We start from the raw sequence: 24286 nt of genomic DNA, 5'->3' as shown, positions 1-24286 counted from the left end.
AAACCCATTAGTGTCTCCTCAGAAGTAACTCCCATTAATGCCCACAGAACTTACAGAGGCTTGTCCTCTGACTGCCCACAGAATTTACAGAGATTGCCCTTAATTGACATGGCACATGTCAATTAAATTTGAAAGCCCAAATTTCCAAAGTGTAGTAACGCGTGATCTAGGCTCTGATTCTTTTTTGTGTGGTTTATTGCCTTAGGAAGAAAGTACTTCGACCCTTCCTTATAGAGACCCTGTGGGTTAAAGTGGGGGCTGGTTTCCATCTTTGTGTTTACTGCTCTCTTTCCCAGCACAAGCATATGTGTGTCTACTCAGAAGTAACTCTCATTGTGCTCAATGAGGCTTGCTCCTGCAATGCAGGTGCATCTGGACTTTCAGGGGAAAGGGAAAGAGGGGGAGGGGGGAAAGCCTCTCTTATTTGTTGAGCAACCCCTGCCAGTCAGGTTCACTCCAACCCTCACCCCCACCAGGAAGTATGTTCTGTGAAGCAATTTTTACTGCTCCGGAGAACCTGCTCATGGAACCCTGCATGGACCACGTTGCAGCAAAACTTATTCTTTTTTAAAAATCCAGTACTCCTCCATTAGCTTCTCCTTCTGTTGTCGTGGAACACAGCCCTGGTCTCCCTAGCCAGGGAAAGCCTGGGCCCAGCAAAGCAGTCCCCTTCACTCCTGGCTTTGGTGCACATGTGTGTTCCCAAGCTTGCGAAAGCCTGCACTCTCTAAAGCTGAAGTGCCAGGTGCAGGATTGCTCCTCCCCCAGTGCCTTGGCTGGGGAAGCACTTACTGTGCCATTCCCCCTCCCAACTGGGAGAGAGAGAGTCATGCTAAGTAAGGGGAAAACCCCATTGTTATCTCCAATCACTGCTTGGAGATAACAGCAGGGATTCTTCTCCCTGCTAGTTTCTCGAAATCCCCACTAGCCTCCAGAGGAGTGAGGGCTTGAGGAGGGGAAGGGTAAGACCCACAGAGGGGGATAAGCCTCCACAGCCAGATGGGGAACCTCTGTAGGCCAGATTAGGGCCACGGGCTGGAGGCTTGCCATCCTGATTGAGGGTTTAGACATAAGAACCAGCAGCTTAAATTGGCCCCGAAACATTTTGGGTGTCAGTTCAGCTGCCAAAATATTGCTACACAGACTGATCGCAAAAGTGCTGTGTCAAAACCAGGGCAATTCTTGGGATGCACTTGCTGCTGAAAGGGACTTCCAGCATCGGAGGGTTGTAAGCATTATAGTCTTGCTTTGTAATTTCTTCGCGCTGCTACTCTTATTTTGTATTGTTTTGCTTTATTGCTTTATTGGCCTGTTCTTGCTCAATAAACTCCCTTTTGCCTTCACCCATTGGTGTGCTTATTGTCTCTGAAAAAAAACATTACTTATCTGGCAAACACTGTCCTTCCCTTTACTAGACACGATGAACTCTGGATTTAATTGCCTCTCTACAATTCAGTTCCCAACTTTACTGCAAGGGTGTAGTTTCCTTAATGTCACAAGATCAACGTACTTTTTCCAGCTCAATCTAAGATGCATTTCATGACAGACAAAAACCCAGTTCTAATCATTACGTGTAATTAAACTACAGGAGGGAAAGAAGCGGCAGTAGGGGAGTGGCTATGTTTTTTAGGGTGGGACTTTGGAAATCTTATACTTGGCTGGAAGACAAGACAAATGTTTGCACATCTGCTTTCAGGGGGAACCTTTGCATATCTAGGAGAACAGGCTAGAAGCACTGAACCACAGAGAGTCAAATACATTACAGAGTCTATCTATCACCATGAGTACTACGGGGAAAGTAAGTAGACTTCTTCTTTGACCACTGCTTATTCTTCCCAGAGATGTGTGGCACCTAAATATAAAAATAGACCTATTTTTGCACTACTGCATTTAGTGAGGAGCAAAGAATTCCTTGAGGTTTGAGTTCTGAGAACATTGCTTCTGTGTTGTTGTTGCTTTCTTTCATGAACAGCACACCTTGATACCACATTAGTACCTTTGAAACTCCCATCATTCAAAAAGTCATTAGCGATGTGGCACGGACTTGAGGAGGGACTGGGGTTGCTACCCAGGAAACACACATCTGAAACCTCCACTTATCCCCAAGTATGTTGAACTTACCGCCTGATTCTTTGGCCTGTGGCCTTTCTCTTTTGATTAAAACACGCAAATTTCAAAAAGGTGGAAATCCTTCTTCTAATACTGAAGGACTCAGAGTGCTTCCAGATGAAGCTTTGATTGTATAATTACCCTGCCTCATTCACAGAATTTTACAGGGGATTCAGATGTCATCGTCTTCCATTTGTAGCCCTCCATTGTTTTTCCAAGGCTCCTTGCGTCTTTTCTTTCCTTACCGGAAAAGATCCATTAAGGAAGAAAAGGCAGAATAGCTACACAATGCCTTCTGACTGTAGAAATAGACACCCTCTGTCTGGAAGCGCCCTCAAGCTTTTATTATGAATGGCTTCTTATAGTCTGGGCTGAGCACACAGCAGAATGGAGTGGAAATGAAGTGGAACAGCAAATCCCAACGTGGTAGAATGGATGGTACCAATTCAGACTACAGGTGTGAAAAATACTTTGTGAGTAGAAAATCAGGGTATCTGTCAGCAGCTTGTTTTGGTCATGATCCTAAACAGCCTTACTAGGGAGTAAGCCCCATTGTAAGCCACCCTGAGAGCTTTAAGGGGCAGTATATAAATGAAAGGAAGGAAATAAAGAAAGAAAAAGAAAGAGAGGGAGGGAGGGAGAAAGAAAAAGAACAAACATCATACTTCAGAGTAAACATGCATATATTTATTTGTTAGTTTGTTTTTATTATTCAGATTTATTTATCGCTTTCCACAAAAGTATCAAAGCAGTGAACAGAAAATACAATGGCATAAAACAACCATAACAAAGCAATAAGAACAGCACAATCTCCCTCTCTCATAATACTAGAACCCAATGGGGTCATCCTATGAAGCTGAGTGGTGGGAGATTCAGGACAGATAAAAGGAAGTACTTCTTCACACAGTGCATAGTCAAACTATGGAATTTGCTACCACACGACATAGTGATGGCCACCACTTTGGATGGCTTTAAAAGGGGGTTGGATAAATTCCTGGAGGAAAAGCCTATCAGTGGCTACTTGTCTTGATGGCTATGTGCTCCCCCCCCCCCAGTACCAGAGACAGTGAGCCTATGTACACCAGTTGCTGGGGAACATGGGTGGGGGGTGCTGTTGCACTCATGCCCTGCTTGTGGGTTCCTGGTTGACAGCTGGTTGGCCACTGTGTGAACAGAATGCTGGTCTAGATGGACCCTTGGTCTGATCCAGCAGGACTCTTCTTATGTTCTCACAATACAATTCATCAACAATAAACACACACGCCACAGTGTGCTACAAATCATAGCTGGCTGGGCCACACTTCAGGGAAAGACTCTGGAAAGAGATGAGTTTTAAGAAGACGTCTGAACATCAGAACTGTTGGGGGCTTGTTTAATATCAATTGGTAAAGAGTTCCGAAGTGCAGACGTTGCAGCACTAAATGCTCTTGTACAAGTGTTCCTGAGGCGATCCTCCGGAGCATGTGGCTCTCGCAGAAGCGCACCCTCTAATGATCGCAGAGATCAAGCAGGGACATTAGGCAAGCTTCCCCAACCAAGTGCCTTGAAGATGGTTTGGACTTCAACCTCATCAGCCCCAGACAATGGCCAAGAATGCTGGGAGTTGTCATCCGAAACATCCGGAGGGTACCCAGTTGGGGAAGGCTGAGATAAGGGCTTTCGTCACGCGGAACTTTCATCCTGCGATTGAGATGGCTCCTTCATGGAGGTTTGTGGGCTCTTTACATGACGTTGTGACCCTCCAGGGCATCTCCTGCACTAAATGCCCTTTGTTCCATTTTTAAATAGATCACAGATAATGAGCTGTCAAAGTACTCCTGCTGTGTTCCGCTTGAGTTCCCTCTGTGAAAAGAGGAAAAGTGGCAAGAAGTGGAGCGAGATCAATGAAAGATAATGGAAGACACCAATACGGGGAGAAGGAGGGGAAAAGGGGAGGGGGAGAAGGAAGAGGGTGAAAAAAGGAGTCGTTGTGATCCTGCATTTAAAATGGAAGCAGAAAGCCCCATTTTAAATGTAGGATTTTAGGCTGGTGTAGATATGCTGGAGGAAAATTCTGAGAGTGCCTTGGACTGCAAGAAGATCAAACCAGTCCATACTCCAGGAAATAAAGCCAGACTGCTCACTTGAGGGAATGATATTAAAGGCAAAACTGAAGTACTTTGGCCACATAATGAGAAGACAGGAGACCCTGGAGAAGATGCTGATGCTAGGGAAAGTGGAAGGCCAAAGGAAGAGGGGCCGACCAAGGGCAAGGTGGATGGATGATATTCTGGAGGTGACGGGCTCGACCTTGGGGGAGCTGGGGGTGGTGACAACTGACAGGAAGCTGTGGCGTGGGCTGGTCCATGGAGTCACAAAGAGTCGGAAACGACTGAATGAATAAACAACAACAACAACAACAAATATGCCCAAGGAGTGAGACTGTCTCTTAGGTAACCTGGTCCCAAGTTGTTTAGGACTTCGTATGTTAACAACAACACCTTGAACTTGGCCCGGTAGCTTATTGGTGGCCAACAGTATTAACATGTTAGAGCTACTATCTCGTGGTCTATTATTTCCACAGGTCATCAAATGCAAAGCAGCTGTAATCTGGGAACCTAAGAAACCATTCAGCATTGTGGAAATAGAAGTGGCCCCACCAAAAGCACATGAAATTCGCATTAAGGTAAAAGACACAAACCAAAAACTGTACGAATGCAGATGATTAGTAGCTGCTGCCCTCATTCACCTCAAACCAGCAATATTTTCATGGAGCGAGAGCTCTGATGCATGCTGAAACACCCTCACCTGGGATGGCTTCCCTATTCATTTTACTGGTGAAAGGTGAAAGAGATCCACACAAGAATGACCTTGTAGACTGGGTTCTTCAGGATTTCTCTGTTAACATCTGAACACATAGAGAACTTTGGATAACAGTGACTGCCTGAAAGACAGATTGCCATCTGGTGAACACTTTGATCCAAATTTGAATTGCTTGGCCGTATTTCTACAAGAAGGGTATTATTTCTTGTTATTACATTCCCTCTAATATCCCCTGAAATGTGACTTGACAGTATGCTCAGCTCACGTGTACTTTGAAGCTTTTTTTCTTCATAGAAACTCTTAACTACAGCACCATGAAAGCCTTCCCCCAAAAGTTGGTACTAGCTTTTAGGTGAGATTCAGGGGGCAGCCAAATTCAGGGGGAAGGGCTAGGTCTTAGATATCAAATATAATATGCAGATGGACTTCAGATTCACACTCCACACTCCTCAGTCACTGGGATAACCGTTGTGTGAGTTTTTAGGGCATATTTATGCCACAGACTTTAAATGGTTTAACAATCATTGCCTCTTCCCAGGGAACTCTTAAAACGTGTAATTTCAGTGGTGGGTGTGGCTGGGAGTGGTTCTAGGGATATCAGATCGTTCATATGCCTGGATCCAGGTTTTTGGAGGCCCTGGGCACGCTGCCTGCAATAGGCCCCACCCCTCAGGCGCTTTGGGGCCCCCCACACCCACAGCTTACTACAGTGTCCATCACTGGCAGCTCCCAATCACTTCAAATGCCCCCCCCCCTCTCCTTGCAGTACCTGCTCACTTTCAGCAGAGGCTATCTAGCTTTGCCTTGTTGGTTGCTTTAGCAGAGAGCTGGCTACTGTGATCTGGGGTACTGGAGAAAGTTTCAGAGGTGGGGTGCCAGGAAACCTGCTGCTTGTCAGCTGTAAAGTGTTGGGAGTGGGGAGAGGAAAATGCAGGAACAATTAGCCAATTAGCTGTGGGGGAAAGGCCTCCACCCAAGTCCAGTGCATAGTGGCACCACTTGACTGGGGGTGGGGGCGGGTGAGACACACACACATGTCAGGAAAGGCTCCCAAGTGGTTTCAGCAGTGGTAGATAATGCAGTTGACATCATCTGCTCTCTGGCCCAAGTGCCGGGGACTAGGACAGCTCAGCTCTGCCTTGGGCCTCCCCGCCTCCTTCCCGGAATGGGGGAAGGAAACGGAATGGGCGAAGCAGGAGCAGCCAGATCCCCTTTGCTTCTCCGACAGAGGGGTGAAGGGGACTCAGATGCTTTGCCCATCCTTTCCCCTTCCGGAATGAGGTAGGGCGGGCAAAGTAGAGTCTGGCCACCCTGTACCCCTATTCCCACTGTTATCTCCAATCTCAGGTCGGAGATAACTGCGGGATGGGAGGATGCAGGGTGGTGTGACTTGGCAGCTAGAGTATGACTGAGGCCAGCTGTTGAGAACATATCTCATTGGTATTGAAAGAACTCAGCTTGCTTCCGGGTCATTGCTGAGCTCCATTCAAGGTGCTGGCGCTTACCCACAAAGCCCTACATGGTTTGGGGCCCAGGTACTAGAAGTAACACCTACTACCACAACAGCCCGAGGTGAGGTGGATGGTGGCTGAGGAGAGGGCATTTTTCCATTGTGTTGCCTCATCTCTGGAAATCTTTTCTCCAGTGAGACATGCCTGGCACTTATGCTGTTAACTTTTCAGTGCCAGGTAAATATCTTTTTATTCTCCCAGGCTTTTTGAAAGGACTTTTGAAGGTCTTTTAGATCTGATTTTAAAGTGCTTTTAACTAGTTTTTTGTATGTTTTGATTGCATTTTTGTATATTTTGTTGTTTTTAATCATTCTGTTTGTAAATCCACCTGAAAAGCGATGCTAAAGAATAGAACTTCCTTAATAAAGAACGCAATTGCACCAGACTTCTAAACCTGAATCAATTGTCCATAGTGAGCCATCTTTCACGTTTATTCCAGATTTTGGCTTCTGGAATCTGTCGCTCAGATGACCACGTACTGAGTGGTGCACTGCAGACCAATTTCCCCATTATTCTTGGTCATGAAGCAGCTGGTGTTGTGGAGAGTATCGGGGAAGGAGTTACCAGTGTCAAACCAGGTATGGCAAAGCACAGAGTGCAACAAGAAAATATCAAAACACAACTTTTGTCAGTAATGATCAAATGAAACTAGGATAGCCAACTGCCGGGGGTGGGGCGGGGGGAGAATGCCCTAGCCAGGTTCTTTTTTTGGGTGGCAGTGGTGGCTCTGTGCCTGTCACTAGAATTATGTAAATGCAAGTATGTGGGACTGGTTGCTAGAAATGTTTAAGTAAAGCCAGAATGTCTTGAGTAAGAGCCAGCATCAGCATTTTTCACTGCACATGTGCAAACTATGTAGCCCTTGCATACACACTAAGGGTGGAATCCAGTGAAGGTTTTTCCGCTGATGGAATGACTTCTGTCGGTGAAACAGGGGCAGGGGGGAGCCCCTAGCTCACCCTCAACATCTGCACCAATGGGTTGGGGGATCCTCCAGAGCAGATTTGCGGGGGCATGGGGGACTGCAGGAAGCAGGAGAGAGGGAGAAATCCTGTTGCACGAGCAGACTTTTGCTCACATGACCTCCGATTCTACCCTAAGGAGCCAGGTGGTCAAGCCTGGCCGGTGCTCGCTGCATGAGAGGCCCCAGTGTTTGTGAAAGTGTTCCTCCATAACAGCCCCACTGAGCAAAAGCAGAAGGGTTGGCAGCAGAGCAGCGTAACAGTCACCATGCTCTGGGGATTGCTTTCCCACTCACTTTCTGCACAGCTCCTTCAACCCCTGCTACAGTGCAAGCACAGGCAAAGGCCACTATTCCTTCCAGCATCATCCACAGGACATTTTCACTGTAAGTTCCACTCCTGCTGGAGTTTGCTAAGCTCCACCAGCACATCTGTTCTTGGTTTCACCCCTTGGCACTGCCAGGTGCCAGAATCGTTGAAATGTGAGATTGGCAACCCTAAATTGGAGCTGAGTAGATTATTTTGCAGTCGAGATTCATGCCCTCAAGTTACACGTTAAAACAGCAGCACACAATCACTTGCACGTCTTTTGAACATTGGAACTGGCCCAGTCTCAGTCGAACAGCCCCTCTTCTTAAATCATGGATAGGCTGACTTAGGGTAGAACTCTAGGATTTCAGACAGAAATCTTTCTGAAACCTTTTATGTAGCAGCTAGCAACAGGGATTAAACCTGGTGCTTTCTATGTGCAAAACATGTCTTTCTGCACCCAACATCATAGGAAGAGTTTGGAAGTGTGCCTACTCACAAGAAAAGCACGGGCATGCAAGAGTCCAAAAGCAGACATAGGTACATATAGGAAGAGGCGCTCCATTAGGTACTGGGGTCCCAAGCTGTGTATGCATCTCAACAAACAGGAATAGTACCTGGAATGTAGTATGGGGCAACCAAGAGAAGCAAAGAACCGGTTTCACTCTCCACTGTTTAATCCAAGGGCCAAACTAAACAATATAGTTGAGATCTGTGATCAGGTATCCCATCAAAGTGGTGAATTCTGTTCTGGTTGACTCCATCACAATCCATTCAACCGGGTATGTCACCAAGTATGAAGGTAACTTGTATTGTTGATAACAACTGACTGTATTTCGTAAGAGTGCTATGCATAATAATCTGTGTATGGTAACTGTGATTAGTAATAGATGATTGGTTCTGTGTGGGTTGTGAGATAGCTGTGAGTATTGGAAAATATTCTTGGAAATGGGGCAAAAAAGCTTGCCACAAGTTGGAGTGAACATTAGCTGACTGGCAGGGGCTGCTCAACCCATAAGAGAGGTTTCCCCCCCTTCCCCGCTTTCTCCTTTCCCCTGAAACTCCAGATGCACCTGCATTTCAGGAGCAGGTCTCATTGGGCACAATGGGAGTTACTTCCAGGTGGACACACATATGCTTGTGGTGGGAAAGAGGAGGGGGACACAAGGATGGGAAACCATCCTCCTTTCTAACTGCAGGATCTCTATAATGAAGGTGTGAAGTAGTAACTTCCTAAGGCAATAAACCAGCCCATGTGCTTTGCAGGCTTCAGGGACTCAGTGCTTTAAAGTCTGAATTCAATTCAGGGGGATCTCTGTAAATTCTGATGTGGGCATTCAGAGGGCAAGCCTCATTCAGCACAATGGGAGTTACTTCTGAGGAGACACTAATGGGTCTGTTATGAGAAAGAGAGCAGTAAACACAAAGACAGGAAACCAGCCCCCGTTGTAACCCAATACTGCGCAGGATCTCTATAACAAAGGGTTGAAGTAGTTAGTTCCTAAGGCAATAAACCAAACAATGGAGAATTGGAGTCTCAAGGTTGTGCTTTACCGCACTTAGGGAATTTGGGCTTTAAACTGTGCCATTTCAGTTGAGGGGAATCTCTGTAAATTCTGATGTGGGCATTCAGGGGAGAAGCCTTATTGACCACAATGGGAGTTACTACTAAGTAGACACTGATTGGTTTGTGCAGAGACAGGGAAACACACAGGAAACACCCCTTGACCAGGGTCATGGTGAAGAGCACACCCCTGGGCAGGGCTAGCATACCCGAGGTCAATGCGGGGGTTGGGGCCCACAGCAACTATACCAGGGAAAACCCAAATTGAGGAAAAGAATCGGACTTTAAGCAGTCTCAGGAAATCTGGTTTTTCCTGATAAGCTCCAGGGTGGCTGCTGGATGGCCACAACGTCATATATCCTTAATGACCTCCAAACACAGCCAGCTCAGAGGAAATTGCTCATGGAGACACCCCCCAGGTCTGAAACTTAGGATGAGGTCATCAACATAGGGACTATAAAAAGCAAGTGTTTGATCTGATTGCCCAGAGAGATCCCAGGAATGAGAAGCTATGATTACCTAAGCTCTGCAAACCATGCCTGCCAGATAGGTAACTATAAGATTTTAATGATGACTGCTTTGTTGGTTGAGAGCAGTCAAACTTTAATTTTACTGAGAAACAGCCACTCTTTCTGTTATGCTTGTAGTCATACTAATTGCATTGTAAGAAGTAATGTGTTTTGCTTGTTTCATCATTGCAAAGATCTCCCACACTGGAGGCGTTCAAGACGAGGCTGGAGCTGGACAGCCATCTGTCAGGGATGCTCTGACTTGGATTCCTGCACTGAGCAGGGGGTTGGACTCGATGGCCTTGTAGGCCCCTTCCAACCCTACTACTCTATGATTCTATGATCTGTTATTCTTTAATACTGTTTGAGCAATAAATATATATTTTGTTGTACCAACTTTGTGTTATTTGGCTTGAGACAGGTTTCAGGGACCATAACCCATATAAATTAATTCTTGAAGCCCAGAACACTCAGATGAGATACACAGATGAGAACACTCATCTGTTGCTGAGTGAGGTCTGTCCCTATAGCTGCTGTTTCATCTCTTGCTCAGGTGAGTCACAGACACATTTGTTCAAAGAAGAGAAACAAGCTAGTCAGATGTGGGGCACCACTTGAGATGGAAGACCCATTCCCGCTCCATCAGATACACTTGTTCAAAGAAGAGAAGCAAGCTAGTCAGATGGATCGGGAATGGGTCTCCCATCTCAGGTGCCCTCCGGATGTGTTGGATTACATGTCCCAATATCGCCAGTCAGCATGGCCATTGGGTGAGATGCTCAGGGATTATGGGAGTTGTAGTCCAAGACATCAGGAGCACACCCAGTTAGGGAAGGCTGAATTATCTCTAGGACTTACTTCAACTGGGCATGGTAATTGTTGTAGAAATCTTTGCATTTTACTAGTGCCCACTGTCATATTACTAGCCTGTTGGAACCTTCAGACAGGCTGACACTAGTCTTTTTTGTAATTCCCAGGAGACAAAGTCATTCCACTCTTTGTGCCGCAGTGTGGGGTGTGCAGGACTTGTTTACACCCCAAAGGCAACCTGTGTGACAAGACCGAGTGAGTTTCTGTGCTTATTTGTAACAGCATTAAAAGGGACTCATATTGTCATTTTTCTTGTCCTGGTGAGAACCGCAAACAAGGGTCTGATTTCCCCTTCCATCTTTTTCAGCCTTGGCATACCTACTGGATTAATGCACGATGGCACCTCCAGGTTCACTTACAATGGAAAGCCCATTCACAATTTTGTCGGCACCAGCACATTCACGGAATACACCGTGGTAGACGAAGATTCCTTGGCCAAAATTGATCCCGCAGCTCCTCCTGAAAAAGTGTGCCTGATTGGCTGTGGATTTTCTACTGGCTACGGTGCTGCTATCAATTCTGCAAAGGCAAGAATTAGAGCATAGGTGGCTGACCTGCAGCCTTGGGGATTTGTGGGATGCCCTTATTACGTGTCTAAGACCTACCACTTATGACAGTGTCTTGACAAATGTTGGCTCAGGATGGTTTGATTTCCATAATGTTTTCTTTATTTGCATAACTGTTCCACAATGGACAGTTTACAGTATATAGTACACACCAAAAAAAATGTACAGTTTACAGGTATAAATGTGCTGCATAACATAGTTGTTTGTTAATTAGTGTGCGATTCGATGCAGGTTTAGACAGAAAAAAGGCCTACAACTCCCAGCATTCCCCAGCCAGCATGGGCTGGCTGGGGAATGCTGGAATTGTAGGCCTTTTTTTTTTGGTCTCAACATGCATAGGACTGCACCCTTAGTTAGGTAGCTTACATTTTTATATCCTACCTCTGAATCTCAAGAATTCCCAAGGTTCAACTGATAACATAAAACAATCAGGACAAAACCCAGATAAAATAGTCAGAGTCATCAATAGTTGGTTAAACTGGAAAGATGGATACTTATTTTGCAATGGCATTAATGTACATTGCTAAGATTCTCCAAATCTTATTATTTTTATGTTGACGTAGGTGGAACCTGGTTCTACCTGTGCCGTCTTCGGCTTGGGAGGAGTCGGCCTGTCGGCCATCATGGGCTGTAAAGCTGCTGGAGCTTCCCGAATCATTGGGGTCGACATCAACAAGGATAAATTCCCCAAGGCTAGAGAGATGGGAGCCACTGAATGCGTCAACCCTCTGGATTTCAAGAAGCCCATCAATGAGGTGCTCTTTGACCTGACGGATGGTGAAGGCGTAGACTATTCGTTCGAAGTGATTGGGCACACAGACACCATGGTATGAGCATGAAGATAGCATTGTAGTGACAGCCCTGAGAAAAGATGGGTGGGGGAACAAAATCTCCATTACTGAAGAAGAGCCAGTCCTTCTCTGGTTCCTGCTTTTCTCCAGATTGTTCCAATAATCTTTTGCAGCAGGAGCTTTGGGGTATTTGAGATAGCAGAAGGTGCCAGGAGTTTTCAACTAGGGACTCTAGAAGTAGGGCCTGGCCACCATATTTCTTGCACCACCCGGGCAGCTTGCAAGCAGAGGAAATTGCTGGCCTCATCTGTGCTGCACTGTAATCCCACCAGTAGAGATGGCCAGAGGGTGGATGGTAACATTCAGCCTATTTATGTATTTATTTATTTGTTATTAGCATTATTTACCGCCTTAGCGGCTAAAAAGCCATCAAGCCTAGCAGGAGATCATGTGATCTGAGGAAGCAATGGGGTCCCTTCTCACTTTATACAACTGGCTCCTTCATTGGATTTATTTATTGTATTATTTATTCATTCATTAATGTATATCTCTCTTTTCTGCCAAAGGATGGCACTCAAGGCTGCTAACCATAAACCTGAATTAAAACAAAATCTTAATTAAAACATAGCATAAAAACAAACAAATTAAAAACACAATAGTCCTCACTTAGTGCTAAGATGTTGCTCACAAACTGCCTGGATCCCTAAGTGAACCTCTGCTGACTACCACCTTGCTTACCTCTAGGCTGCCAACCCTGACAGAAAAGAACTTTGCCCTTAGCAAGTGGGCTCAGAAGGGTTCTGTGGGAACATGGCTCCCCTTCATGCAAATGCATCCAGATTTTTTCTTCCTCCATCCGTTAGTCAAAACAGTGCGCTTTTCTAACAAGGCATTTATCTTGCACCCGTCATTCCCTACTCATGGATGTTTATGGGTTCGTCAGATGAAATTGTGAACTGCCGGTTTCGCTTTTAGCGAGTTTTTTTAGAGCAGGGAAAATGTGCCATTTAATTATGAAAGTGAAAGAAATCTCTTTTTTCACCTGTGTATTGCCACTATTCTGCTATACCACAGCGGCATCTAGAGGTTGTGTAGTGGAAAAGCAGGAAAGGAAATGCTCCCAGTGTAGTGCTCGGATCTCAATTCTGCGATGAAACCAAAAGTAGATACAGCAGATTAACAGCCTAGTGTAGAAAAGCTCAGTGGCTTGGATCCTAAGATAAGTTAACTTAAGGAAGTTCATGGAAGGAAGGTTTCCCAGCTCCTCCTCCCCTTGTAGCCATCTGCACCCACCGAAAAATCGTTCTTGAGAGTCGGGGGAGGGGCTGAACAATGTGGGGGATGTTCGGAGAGATGAGAGGTAATTCTTCCCTCTTCCAGCAGCCTGTCCCACATTATTACAGAGGGTACTGTACTGTTCCAACAGTACAGAGAGATGTGGGGGGTACAAGTAGCTCCAGAAGGAAAAAGGGCCAGGACATAAATTTCCTTAAATTAACTTATCTTAGGATTCAGGCCTATTATCACTATAGGACAGGAGTAGGCAACATGGTGCCCACAATCACCAACACGCCCCTAGATACCATTCTTGGCATGCCCTAAAGATGTCCTGCTCCTTTTCTACTCCTAAGAAAACACATTTTCTTACCAGCAACTAGGATCACTGTGAAATAGGTTTCTGTTGGTGCTGGAAACTGGGAGTTGTTCAGTGTTTGGGGGCTCAGATGCCACCTCTGCCTTGTATTAAGTCTTTTGGCAAGGTTGCTTGACTTTTGCCATGCCTCCCATGGCAGCCATTTTGTGCTGGTGCCCAGGACATTTATCAAATTGCCAAATGTGCCCACAGCCCAAAAAGGTTGCCTACCCCTTGCTGTAGGATTTGGGGTGGGGTTTTTTTTTTATTGCTTTCAATCTACTTTCTACAGTAAAACTATAAGAGAAGAGGCCTGACTCTTCAAAGCAAAGCATGTCATGGTGGGCTTGGCAAATATTCTCCTTGGCTTGATTCAAGTGTGTGACTTTGGATTTACTACAGGCTGCTGCTTTAGCTTCCTGCCAGAGGAACTATGGAACCAGCGTGATTGTGGGAGTACCCCCTTCAGCATCTCAGATTACCTTTGCCCCAGCACTTCTCTTCACAGGCCGCAATTGGAAAGGATCTGTATTTGGAGGTATGGCCCTATTTTATATTGATCGGCGGCTAAATGCATTTATTTATTATTTCGGTTTTGCTTATGGGAAGCCCAATATGCACCATTCCAATCAGATCGCTTGCAGCAGGGGGTGAGGAGGATCAAGAACAGTCCACGTTGGAGTGGCATTGCACCAAATTTTCAGCCATCTCAACACTACACAGATAGCTGAATTCCGCTACATAGACATCATTTCTAATGCTCTGTCATCATTACTGTACTAGATCCTCTGGCCTTGTCACAGAGTCAGACCCCAGCTCTTTCGTTACCCAGAAGCCCAGTAACCTACTCGAGGGATCCTTGAGAGGAAATTCGCCATGATTCCTCTCATAATGTTCCAGGCATAGTAAAGCAGGACTCACCAGCCAGCAGAGTATTGCTCCCATTGAAACCAGTGGTTAAAACGTATCCCTCAAAATCTAATAGCAAATGCGAATTCTGAAAATGTTTGAGTTCCAATTAGGGTTCTGAACTGTTGGCAAAATGTTAATTTGTCAGCAAGAAAAAGCCAAAACAGATTCTTGTTGGAGACAGTACATGATTGGATTCCCCTGACATTTTTTAGAAACTGAAAAGAGCTGCAGGGATGCAGAAAAAGTGGATCCAGAAAAGCTGTGCTCCTTGAAGAAGTCTTTAACCCAGCCCTCCTCAATCTGGTGATGAGTTGGACTGCAACTCCCATCATTCCTAGCCAGCATGGCCAGATGTGCAGTTGAACACATCTGAGAACATTGGGAGCTGCCCTATACTGAATCAGATGATTGGTCCATCTAGCCCGGTATTGTTGAAACTGACTGGCAGCAGCTTTCCAGGGTGCAGGCAGTTTTTCCAGTCCTACCTGGAGATGCTGGGATTGAACCTGAGACAGTCTGTATGCAAAACATATGATGTACTACTGAGCTATGGCTCCCCGTGTTCTGATTAAGACCGTTCCCCCAAGCTGCTATTAGCCTTGCAGGAGGAAAAAAAGGCAGGTGCCTATGTTGTCTCCCCCCCCACACACACACACACACACAACATGGGGCTAATACCAGCATCAGGAAGAAATGTGGAATGGGAAAACATCCCAGTCCCCTCTCTTGTAGCTGTTTTTACATTTTTAAAGAAGTTGGGAGATGCAGTCATAGATCTCCCGCATGACGTAAATGCAATGAATGGGATCATTGTTGGTATCTGTAACCTCTCCATGTAGGCACGTTATTGTACTACTACTAGTACTACTAATGTATGTATGTATGTATCAGGGCCGGCCCTAACATTAAGCAAAGTGAGGCAGTTGCCTCAGGTGGCAGATGCTGGGAAGTGACAGCAAAGTGTTAGAGGAGAAAGTTGTGGGTCACCCAACCTGCCTTGCGCCCCCTAAGCTAGCCTGCTGCCTTCAGGTGTGGTGGAGACCACTGTTCCATCACCAACATTGTAGAAAGATTCAACTGCTGGGCCAGTCAGCTTTTGTACACAAAATGGCACGGGGCACCATCTTGTCCTTAGCCTCATACAATGGGCCGGCCCTGGTATGTATGTATTTCTATAGCACCATCCATGTACATAGAGCTTTACGCAGAACAGGTATGATGGGTCCCTACCCCTTTTCTCATTGCATGGAGAGGAACTCGACAGATCAGGCTTCTCTTGCCCCTCGCCTTTCCGATCGGGAAGAGCAAAGGAAGGCTTTGGGAACTGCTGCTCGAAAGCCCTCCAGACACCTTGAGGCAGAGGCCACTCAATGAGCTAACTTCCCCCTCACCCTTTGAGGGGTGGGACTTTGGGGAGGGGCCTGTTTGGGGCCTTGGTGGACTAGAGAGGGAGGTCTAGCAAGCCAGAGGTTCCCCACTGCTGATATAGTGAAAAAGGCTGTAATAACTGTACAAATATAAGGTAATATTCCCCCCTCCCGCACCCCAACTCCGTCTTTCCAGGACCAGTGGATCTCTCCCAATATCCAGCCCAACTGTATTGTGCAAGACTGATTCAGGCTAGAAAATCTGTGGGACAGCCAGACCTTTAACCAACATATCACCTTTTTATGGCATTGTAATTTGAGTACCATGCCCTCCTAACTGTGCTCTTTCTTATTTACAGGCTGGAAAAGCAAAGATTCTGTCCCTAGGTTGGTTTCAGATTTCATGGCGAAAAAGTTCACTCTAGATCCATTAATTACTCACATTTTGCCTTTTGATAAAATCAATGACGGCTTTGAACTGCTCCAATCAGGAAAAAGGTAAACATTTCCTCTTTCTGAATAGTCATCCTACACACAGCTGAAAATGGGTATGATAGAACTACACATAACATTAATTATGCAGGGTGTCGCTGAGCCTTATCTTTCTTTTTACTCCAGAATAGGTGCATGTGGCCCTAATTCAGATAGATGCACCATGAGGAGAGGATTAAACCTCCCCCCTCACCAAGTCATTTGCTTCTCAAAATTCCATGTTCCCCTCCCATGCAGAGGTTAAAAAAAGATAACTGCTTTTGCAGGGAAGGATTCTGAGAAACAGCTTGCAGCGGGGGGAGGTTTAATCATGGAGTGTGATGGTCCTGATCCAAATCAGGGCCGCACACACATACTCTAGAGTAAAAAGAAAGATAAGGCTCAGATACACACTACATAACTAATGCGATGTGTAGTTTGACCCTAGGTGTGGTTCAGAAGATAATGAATTGGATTAGGCGTGTACAGATTTTAAACTAATTTAACAGTCAGGGCTTCTTCTTAAGGAATGCTAGGAACGGGAGTTTCACAGTTAGATTGGTGGTGGTGGTGGAGCTCTACAGAATGCTTACAGAAAATTATTAGCGCCCTCACCAAACTATGATTTCCAGGAGTCTGTGGGGGAGACAGTTAAGCTGGTATAAAACCAACTGAATTCTGTAATGTAAGGGGAATAACTTACCTCTTTCATCTATAAAACATGGACTCAATAGTAGGTCTAATTTTTTTTGTAGCTACATTAATCTGTGACCAACATCAAATTAGCATGGCTATGGCTACATTCTAATATTGAATCTAGTTCTGTGCCAAAAATTTCTCCCACACTTTTTTCGACCATTCTCATTCAGTTTGATAGCAGAGAAATTGCTTTCAAAAAGAAATTCAACGGTGAAGAAATTTAGGAGAAATTCTCATGGGTTAGGTTTGGGTTTCTTGGGCTTCCCCTACTCAGGAGGTGGCCGAGGAGTGAGCACAAGTGTCCTGTTTTTCATTGTACAATCATCTCTGTGGCAGCTTGTAGCCTCATCAGCCTCCTACACTGCAATTAAAGCCCAGTTCAAGGCACCGTGAGGTAATTCCTCCCATAGGGCTTTTTCAGATCAGGACGTGCAGGCAGCCTGAGAGGCTAGCTGTGATTAGGTAAACTCAAAAACACCACAAAAATACATTATAAAACATTCTGAATGAGGCAGAACAATGGGAGCCTCTTTCATGGGGAGAGAAAACTGTCAGGAAATTGGAGGACAGATTTTGGCAGAGCACTAATGCCTCCTCATCCCTGGAGCTGGACACAACACTGCCCCCACTTGCATTGCGGTGGATGCAAACTGGGGGCCAGCCTGCCAAGACAGTTGATGGTATTTTATCACCATCCCATTAGACAAAGCAACAATTCATTTATAAATCCATTTTGGACAGAGCAATGAATATTACATTCATGAACTCTCTCCTTGACTTTTCTCTTCGTAATGCACACACCTTTGTATTCAGCTTCCTGCAATTGCATAATTTATGAACAGAAGTGAACGTGCTTTTCATTATGTTGTGTGTGTTTTTTATAAATCAGCTTTATACGCTTGTCACTGGATTGCATCTTTCTATAAAGGCTCAAGTATCCCACTTTTTCCCTCTATGAACTACTCATGGAGGATAGGCGGCCGATTCCGAACTCGGAGGCCACCACCTTTCCAATGCAGGGTAGGAGCAGTGTGGAGGGGATCGTCCCTTCCGTACTTCAGCCGCCCTGCATTTGCGGCTAGACCGCTGATTTCAGCTGTCTAGCCATGGGAAGGTGGAGCAGGGGGCGTCGGATGCCAGCCAACGAATAGGAAGCGTCGGAACGGTACTTCTGCCCTCCCCGCCCCGGCATGCCCCCAGGAATGCCCCGTTTTTACCACTCCGCGCTCCTCTTCCAAGCACGGGGCAGTTCTGTGCTGCCTACGAGGTAGCTTGGGAGGGGGTGGAGGTCGGTTCCCTGGAACCGACCTATCCTATGGCTGTCTAGCCGCTGACTAGTGGCCACAGGATTGCGCCCTAAGTATGCTAGTCTATTATCTTCCATTGCTACAGTTGTCATTTGCTTTCAGCTCAGACTGATGACAATACAAACTTTATTTGAGTAAGTTAATTGACTGCTCAACAAAACCTTGAATCATTTTCCTTCTAGCAATGAGTGATTTGTTAAGAGAAATAGCCCTTTTCTTCAGCACCCTCAAAGGTATGTGAATGCATTAACTGACAAATATATGATTAATTACTCAATTAATACATTCACTTATCTTTGATCAGCTGATTCTGCTGGGAAATGGGTGCGCAGACATTACTCTCCTTGCATGCCCATTTCCCAGCAAAATCTGCACCACCAGCCTGCTAAATAGCTGTTTAGCAAGTTGGTGGTGGCCTGATTCTGCTTCCAAACAGGGTGTGTGGGGAGAGTCCTCCCCACACAGCCCATTTTCCACCAGAATCAGTTCAGCTGGAAAACAGCTGCTTGAGTAGAGTCCTCCTAGCACACCTGTTTCCCAGAAGAATTGGGCTCCTGCTAGCTGACCAAACAGCATGGCCTGTGTAGCAGGGGCATGTGCAGGGAGGGTTGGGGGCAGGGTACCCACAACGGGTCACACGGGCCGTCTCTGGGGGCCACATGTGGTCTGCAGTCTGCCTGTTATCCACCCCTGAATTAATCAGTTAACACCTTCCATTCATTGTCAGTTCTAATCCTGGGCATAATTAATTTGAGGCTTTAAGCAGTCCTTATAAAAACCATAAGAGCACAAATAGGCTGGAGAGTGATGCATATGAAACGAAGACATTTTCTACTATTTATGTTAGATCAGAGTGAAAGCATTGGGCATGATCCAGGAAAAGTTATGCCATTTTAAATTTCATTTATTTCAATGCGTGGTATTCTCAACTTGTCCATTGAAATAACTAGCACTTTAGAAGTGCATAATCTTGACAGAATTTGACCATTCTTTTCTGTTTCTTTTTTTCACTTTGTTATTTCCAGTGAGGACTCTAAATCTTCTGAAATATTAACCTATTGATAAAAATATTGGGTCAGATCCAGACTCAGTCATACTTCCAAGCTGACCCATTGAAATCAGTGGGACTTAGTCGTGACTGACAAGTCCCATTGATTTCTATGGGTCCACTTGAAGTATGACTAAGTCTGGATCCAACCCAATAACTTTGATAAGCAGAACACATTTTGTCACCCTTAAATTTAAATTGTCTTCTAATATTTCAGCATTCGCAGTGTCCTGTTATTCTAAAGTCCCTGGTGGAGAGGAAAAATATGTTTTGCCAGCTGAGTATCAGCTCATAGGTTTATTCCAAGACACATTTTTCTCCATGTATAACAGAAGAAGAAATACAGGATACACCTTGACTTGTGACTGAAGCTTTCAGTATTGACAGAGATTGACTGAGGCAACAACAACAATCATAATGTATTTTGAAATTGAACCATTGTCTGGGGAGGGGCATTAGGCTGCAGTCCTATATATAACATGCTGGCTGGGCACAATGGGAGTTGTAGTCAAGTACATTGGAGGCCATTGGCCATGCTGGTGTGGATGATGGAAGTTGTAGTCCTTTCCATCTGGAGGGCACCAGGTTGGGCGATATGTTGAAATAACTCTACAGAAAAATTTGGTGTCAAATAAAAATAAGATACTCAGTTTTCTTGGGGATGCATGAACTATGAAGATTTCCTGAAGTCAATTAATAAAAGCAACTGTAATTTTGGGATTTAGCTATGTATATTTTGAAAGGAAATATTGGCAGTGGTTAAAAATAAGTTTTCTCAGTGGCCATATAGCACTCACATCTTTTTTTCTCCCTGCAACTTTGAACATTTAAATCAAATGAAGAAATATAATTGATTATTGAATGGTCAAAAACAACTTGTGTGAGTCCTACATGAAACGTGTTTCACTTGTTAGCATATAAGAAAATGTAACTCTTTCAGTGTATACACAATGCATTACAAATTGTTATCAGATTCCTCCTCACAACTACCATGGGAAGAATATGATTATTATCTTCTAAACTGAGCAGTGTCCATCGTGAGAATCAGGCTACACACAATCTCAACTGTGCCCCAGACTGCAGCAACCCATTCAATAGCCTGCTTCCAAACCTTGATTGGCCAAGGTCTCCATCTCTGTGTTGGAAACACTGTGCACAGTGGAGGTGGCCCCCTTTCAGACTCAGCCAATTACACTTCAGCTCAGGAGCATTACTGGCGTATGTAGTATCACTGAGGGAGGCAGAGCTATCCCATGCAATCTGGAAGCTTCTTTGCTTGTTCAGAAGTGAACACCTGAAGAGGGCTACTTTGTCCCATAAAATTAGTGTCCCACTAGAACAGGGATCAGAGATTTGTGGCCTGATAGCCATATGCTGTGGCCGACCTAGTTTCATGTGGCCCTGATTTAATGTAGCCTGCAAAAGAAATCCACTGGTTGACCTTGGGCTAGTCACACTCTCCCAGCCTAACCCACCTCTCAGAGTTGTTGTGGAGATAAAATTGAGAAGAGAACCAGGTATCCCACCCTGAGCTCCTTGGAAGAGGTACGGCCTGACATAGTGACAGAGAGGTACAACCACAGCTTCATGCCATTAAAACATTATAATTGGAGAGCATTCAGGGCTCTACCATTTTTTATCTGACTTACCACTCAGGAGAGCATTTATAACAGGTGTGTTGAACCACTTTCAGCCTGAATTCAGAGAAACTTGGGCAGGGTGGGGGGGAGGCAAAAAAGGGCAAGGCCAAAGCTTCAAAAATACCAACGTATTTTTGCTTAAACCTCTTACTGCTAGTCACTAACCTTCAGGAGAGACATTTCAAAGTTTTAGAATGTGGGGAAAACCTGAAACTACCACATGACAAGCAGTCAGAGAACCTACAGGGTTGGATTTGGCCTGAAGCTCTGCACCCCTGATGTAAAAGGACAAAAAGAAGCAGGGATTTTTGAGGCTTTTAAAAAAGTGCATTTAAAGGATCATTCCGACTCCATGGGATTTATATCAAAGGGTAGTTCCATGGTATTTTGCTGCAGGCCTTCCAAGTCCAATCAAGCATTTGGGAGATTTATTTATTTATTTTTAGATCCAAAATGGCACCACTTTGTGCCAGCAAAGAAATGGCCAGTCTGGAAGCACAATGACTGCTGCAAAAGGACAGTACATAATCACTTGTAACAAAGCTTTGTTGTAAGCTGGCGCAACCAGGGGAATTATTGGCAGTACTGTGTTGCCTCTACTGTGGCAGTGGCAGCATCGTAAATGTGGCACAGTAGTGTCATGCAAATATGTCAGGACAAAATTGGAAGGATTAGTGTTGATTATTCACCTACAGGCATTTTGGGCACGATTAAACCAGTGATGTCACACACCCCTATAATCAGACTAAAAGTTCCATCTTTTTGTTTACCCCAGCGGCCAACTAGATGCCTCCAGGAAGCACGTAAGCAGGGCACGAAGGCAATAGACCTCCCAAGCAACTGATATAATGGCATATTGCCTCTGAGCATGTCAGTTTCTCTTAAGCATCATAGCTTACAACCACTGATAGACGTTTTCTCCGTTAATGTGTTCAGTCCTCTTTTAAAGCCATCTAAGATGGTGGCCATCACCCCAACCTCTGGCAGAAAACGTTTGCATGAACAGTTTAGCTTACCAGTTTAGCTTAAAGCTTAGGTCTTTTGAGGCATTCAACTTCAACCTTGTAACTGTCTTTAAAAAATATGATACTGCTTTGCAGTGTAGATGTTATCATTTAGGCATGTCAGCTCAGAATGTGAACTATTTCTTTTGGGCACCCCAACCCAAGTACATAATAAACCTGGGACATGTAGTGCCTTCCCTCAAAGGAAAAAGTCCTGTTACTCCAACCTGCAATAATAATAATTTGGGGGAAAACAAATGTATTTAAACTTTTCTTGTCTGAGGAAACATGGTTCTGGAGACCTGTCTTGCATCCCATCTCCCCCACTCTGAAAAGTAGTAAGAGGAACCAGAAGTTGATTTAAAAACAAACAAACCCAGCCATGTCTACGCACGTGCATGTGTTGTCTTTAAAGCATTTTGACTATTTGCAAAGATCGTGTCTGATAGCTTCAGTTGCAGCTGCAGAGCAGTCGCCAAGTCGTCAGGCTAAACTACATGTTACAGAAATTTAGCTAACAGAAGCTGACTCCTTCCTCTCCACCCTTGAAAAAATGCTTTGAGAGGCGGTAACTGGGAAGGGTAAGGGTTAAGTGTGCCTCCAGTTTCCCCTCTCTCAATCACCAGCTCCTGAAGGTTTGTTTTTTTTAAGTAAAGGGCCACCAGGCTACCATTTCCCTTGCATGTAACATGCAGTTTGGCTTTTCTTCTCCCCTTGTTGTTGATGTTTATTCCATCAGTTGCTTCCGACTCTTCCTGACTTCATGGACTAGCCCACGCCAGAGCTTCCTGCCGGCCGTCGCCACCCCCAGCTCCCCCAAGGTCAAGTCCATCACCTCCAGAATATCATCCATCCACCTTGCCCTTGGTCGGCCCCTCTTCCTTTGGCCTTCCACTTTCCCTAGCATCAGCATCTTCTCCAGGGTCTCCTGTCTTCTCATGATGTGGCCAAAGTACTTCAGTTTTGCTTTTAATATCCTTCCCTCAAGTGAGCAGTCTGGCTTTATTTCCTGGAGTATGGACTGGTTTGATCTTCTTGCAGTCCAAGGCACTCTCAGAATTTTCCTCCAGCCTTCTCCCCTAGGCAAACCATAAAGGATGAGTAATGGTAGAATCCATTAATGTAGCTTTCTGCTACATTAAAAATCCCCCTTCTTCAGGAGCTTGGAAGGAAAATGCAGAAACAAGTTCCCAAAGTAAGAAGCTAACTTGCTCTCTAGGTATATAAATAGACACCATGACCCAGTTGCACATAATTAATTAACCCATGGATGGTCAGGGCCGTGTGGGAGCAACAAAGCAAAGTGCCTCCTGCCTGCTTGACACTTCCATTTTGCATCTAGTTCTTTGGCACACTAAAGGCATGCTGCGAAACATCTTTCACCTTGAGTTTCCCCACCCCAACAAATAGCCACCAATGAAGCAGAGCAAGGGTGAGGTAACTTGGGGATGTGAGATGTGACACATCACACATTTTATATTACTATCAGGGAGAAGGACACAAGATGTGGGGTGGCTGGTTTTGGTGACCACCACACAACTTCCAGGCCCAGTTTGCATGTAACGACAACCCATGGATTGTTGGGGTTAGGAGACCACTGTCTCTTAACCCAGCAACGGCTATTCTCTAATAATCTTAGGGTGCACAAGCAAGAGCATTTAATAGCCCTGTTGACGTGTTCTTCTGTGTAGAAGAAATAAATGCATAGATTGGCATGAATACTACCACCCCCAACCTTCATGCATTCAAAGGCCTAGTATTTGCAAAGCCTATGTGCACATTTCTAAACGTATCTAGGCTTTTGTACGCATGGCTCATATTTTTGCTGCACCTTACCATGTGTCCTCCCCTCCCATGCATTAAGTTTATGTGGATGAGCAGAATTACGCTTCTGTTTAAAAGGTTAAGGCTGCACTCATACCCACTTACTTGGGTGTAAGCCACACTGAATTCTGAGTAGACATGCATAGTATCGCACTGTAACAGAGTTTAAGCATCCTTTGCGTTCACACCTACAGCTGCAATCCTATGCGCACTTGCTTGGGAGTAAGCCCCATTGAAAACTGAGATTTATTTCTGAGTAAAGATCCATAGGATTGCACTTGTTGTTGTTGTTCAGTCGTGTCCGACTCTTCGTGACCCCATGGACCATAGCACGCCAGGCCTTCCTGTCCTCCGCCCTCTCCGGGATAGGTCTGCACTGCAAGGTAGC

General features: G+C 45.2%; 1 protein-coding gene across 1 annotated transcript; it reads left to right on the top strand.

Annotated features, from left to right (window-relative positions):
- Positions 1-1737: 1737 nt before the first annotated feature.
- Positions 1738-22275, top strand: LOC146343741 (alcohol dehydrogenase 1B). Its single transcript, XM_084855703.1, has 9 exons — positions 1738-1798; positions 4673-4774; positions 6862-7000; positions 10744-10831; positions 10944-11163; positions 11766-12029; positions 14029-14164; positions 16265-16403; positions 19648-22275. Exons 1-9 carry the CDS (start codon positions 1781-1783, stop codon positions 19670-19672), a joined length of 1131 nt encoding a protein of 376 aa, XP_084711829.1. The 5' UTR covers positions 1738-1780; the 3' UTR covers positions 19673-22275.
- The last annotated feature ends 2011 nt before the right edge of the window (positions 22276-24286 follow it).

Source organism: Heloderma suspectum, chromosome 5 (assembly GCF_057233095.1).
Source record: "Heloderma suspectum isolate Gila_16-S chromosome 5, 16-S_ref, whole genome shotgun sequence".
Lineage (NCBI taxonomy): Eukaryota > Metazoa > Chordata > Lepidosauria > Squamata > Helodermatidae > Heloderma > Heloderma suspectum.
This window is presented reverse-complemented; position numbering and strand designations above follow the sequence as displayed.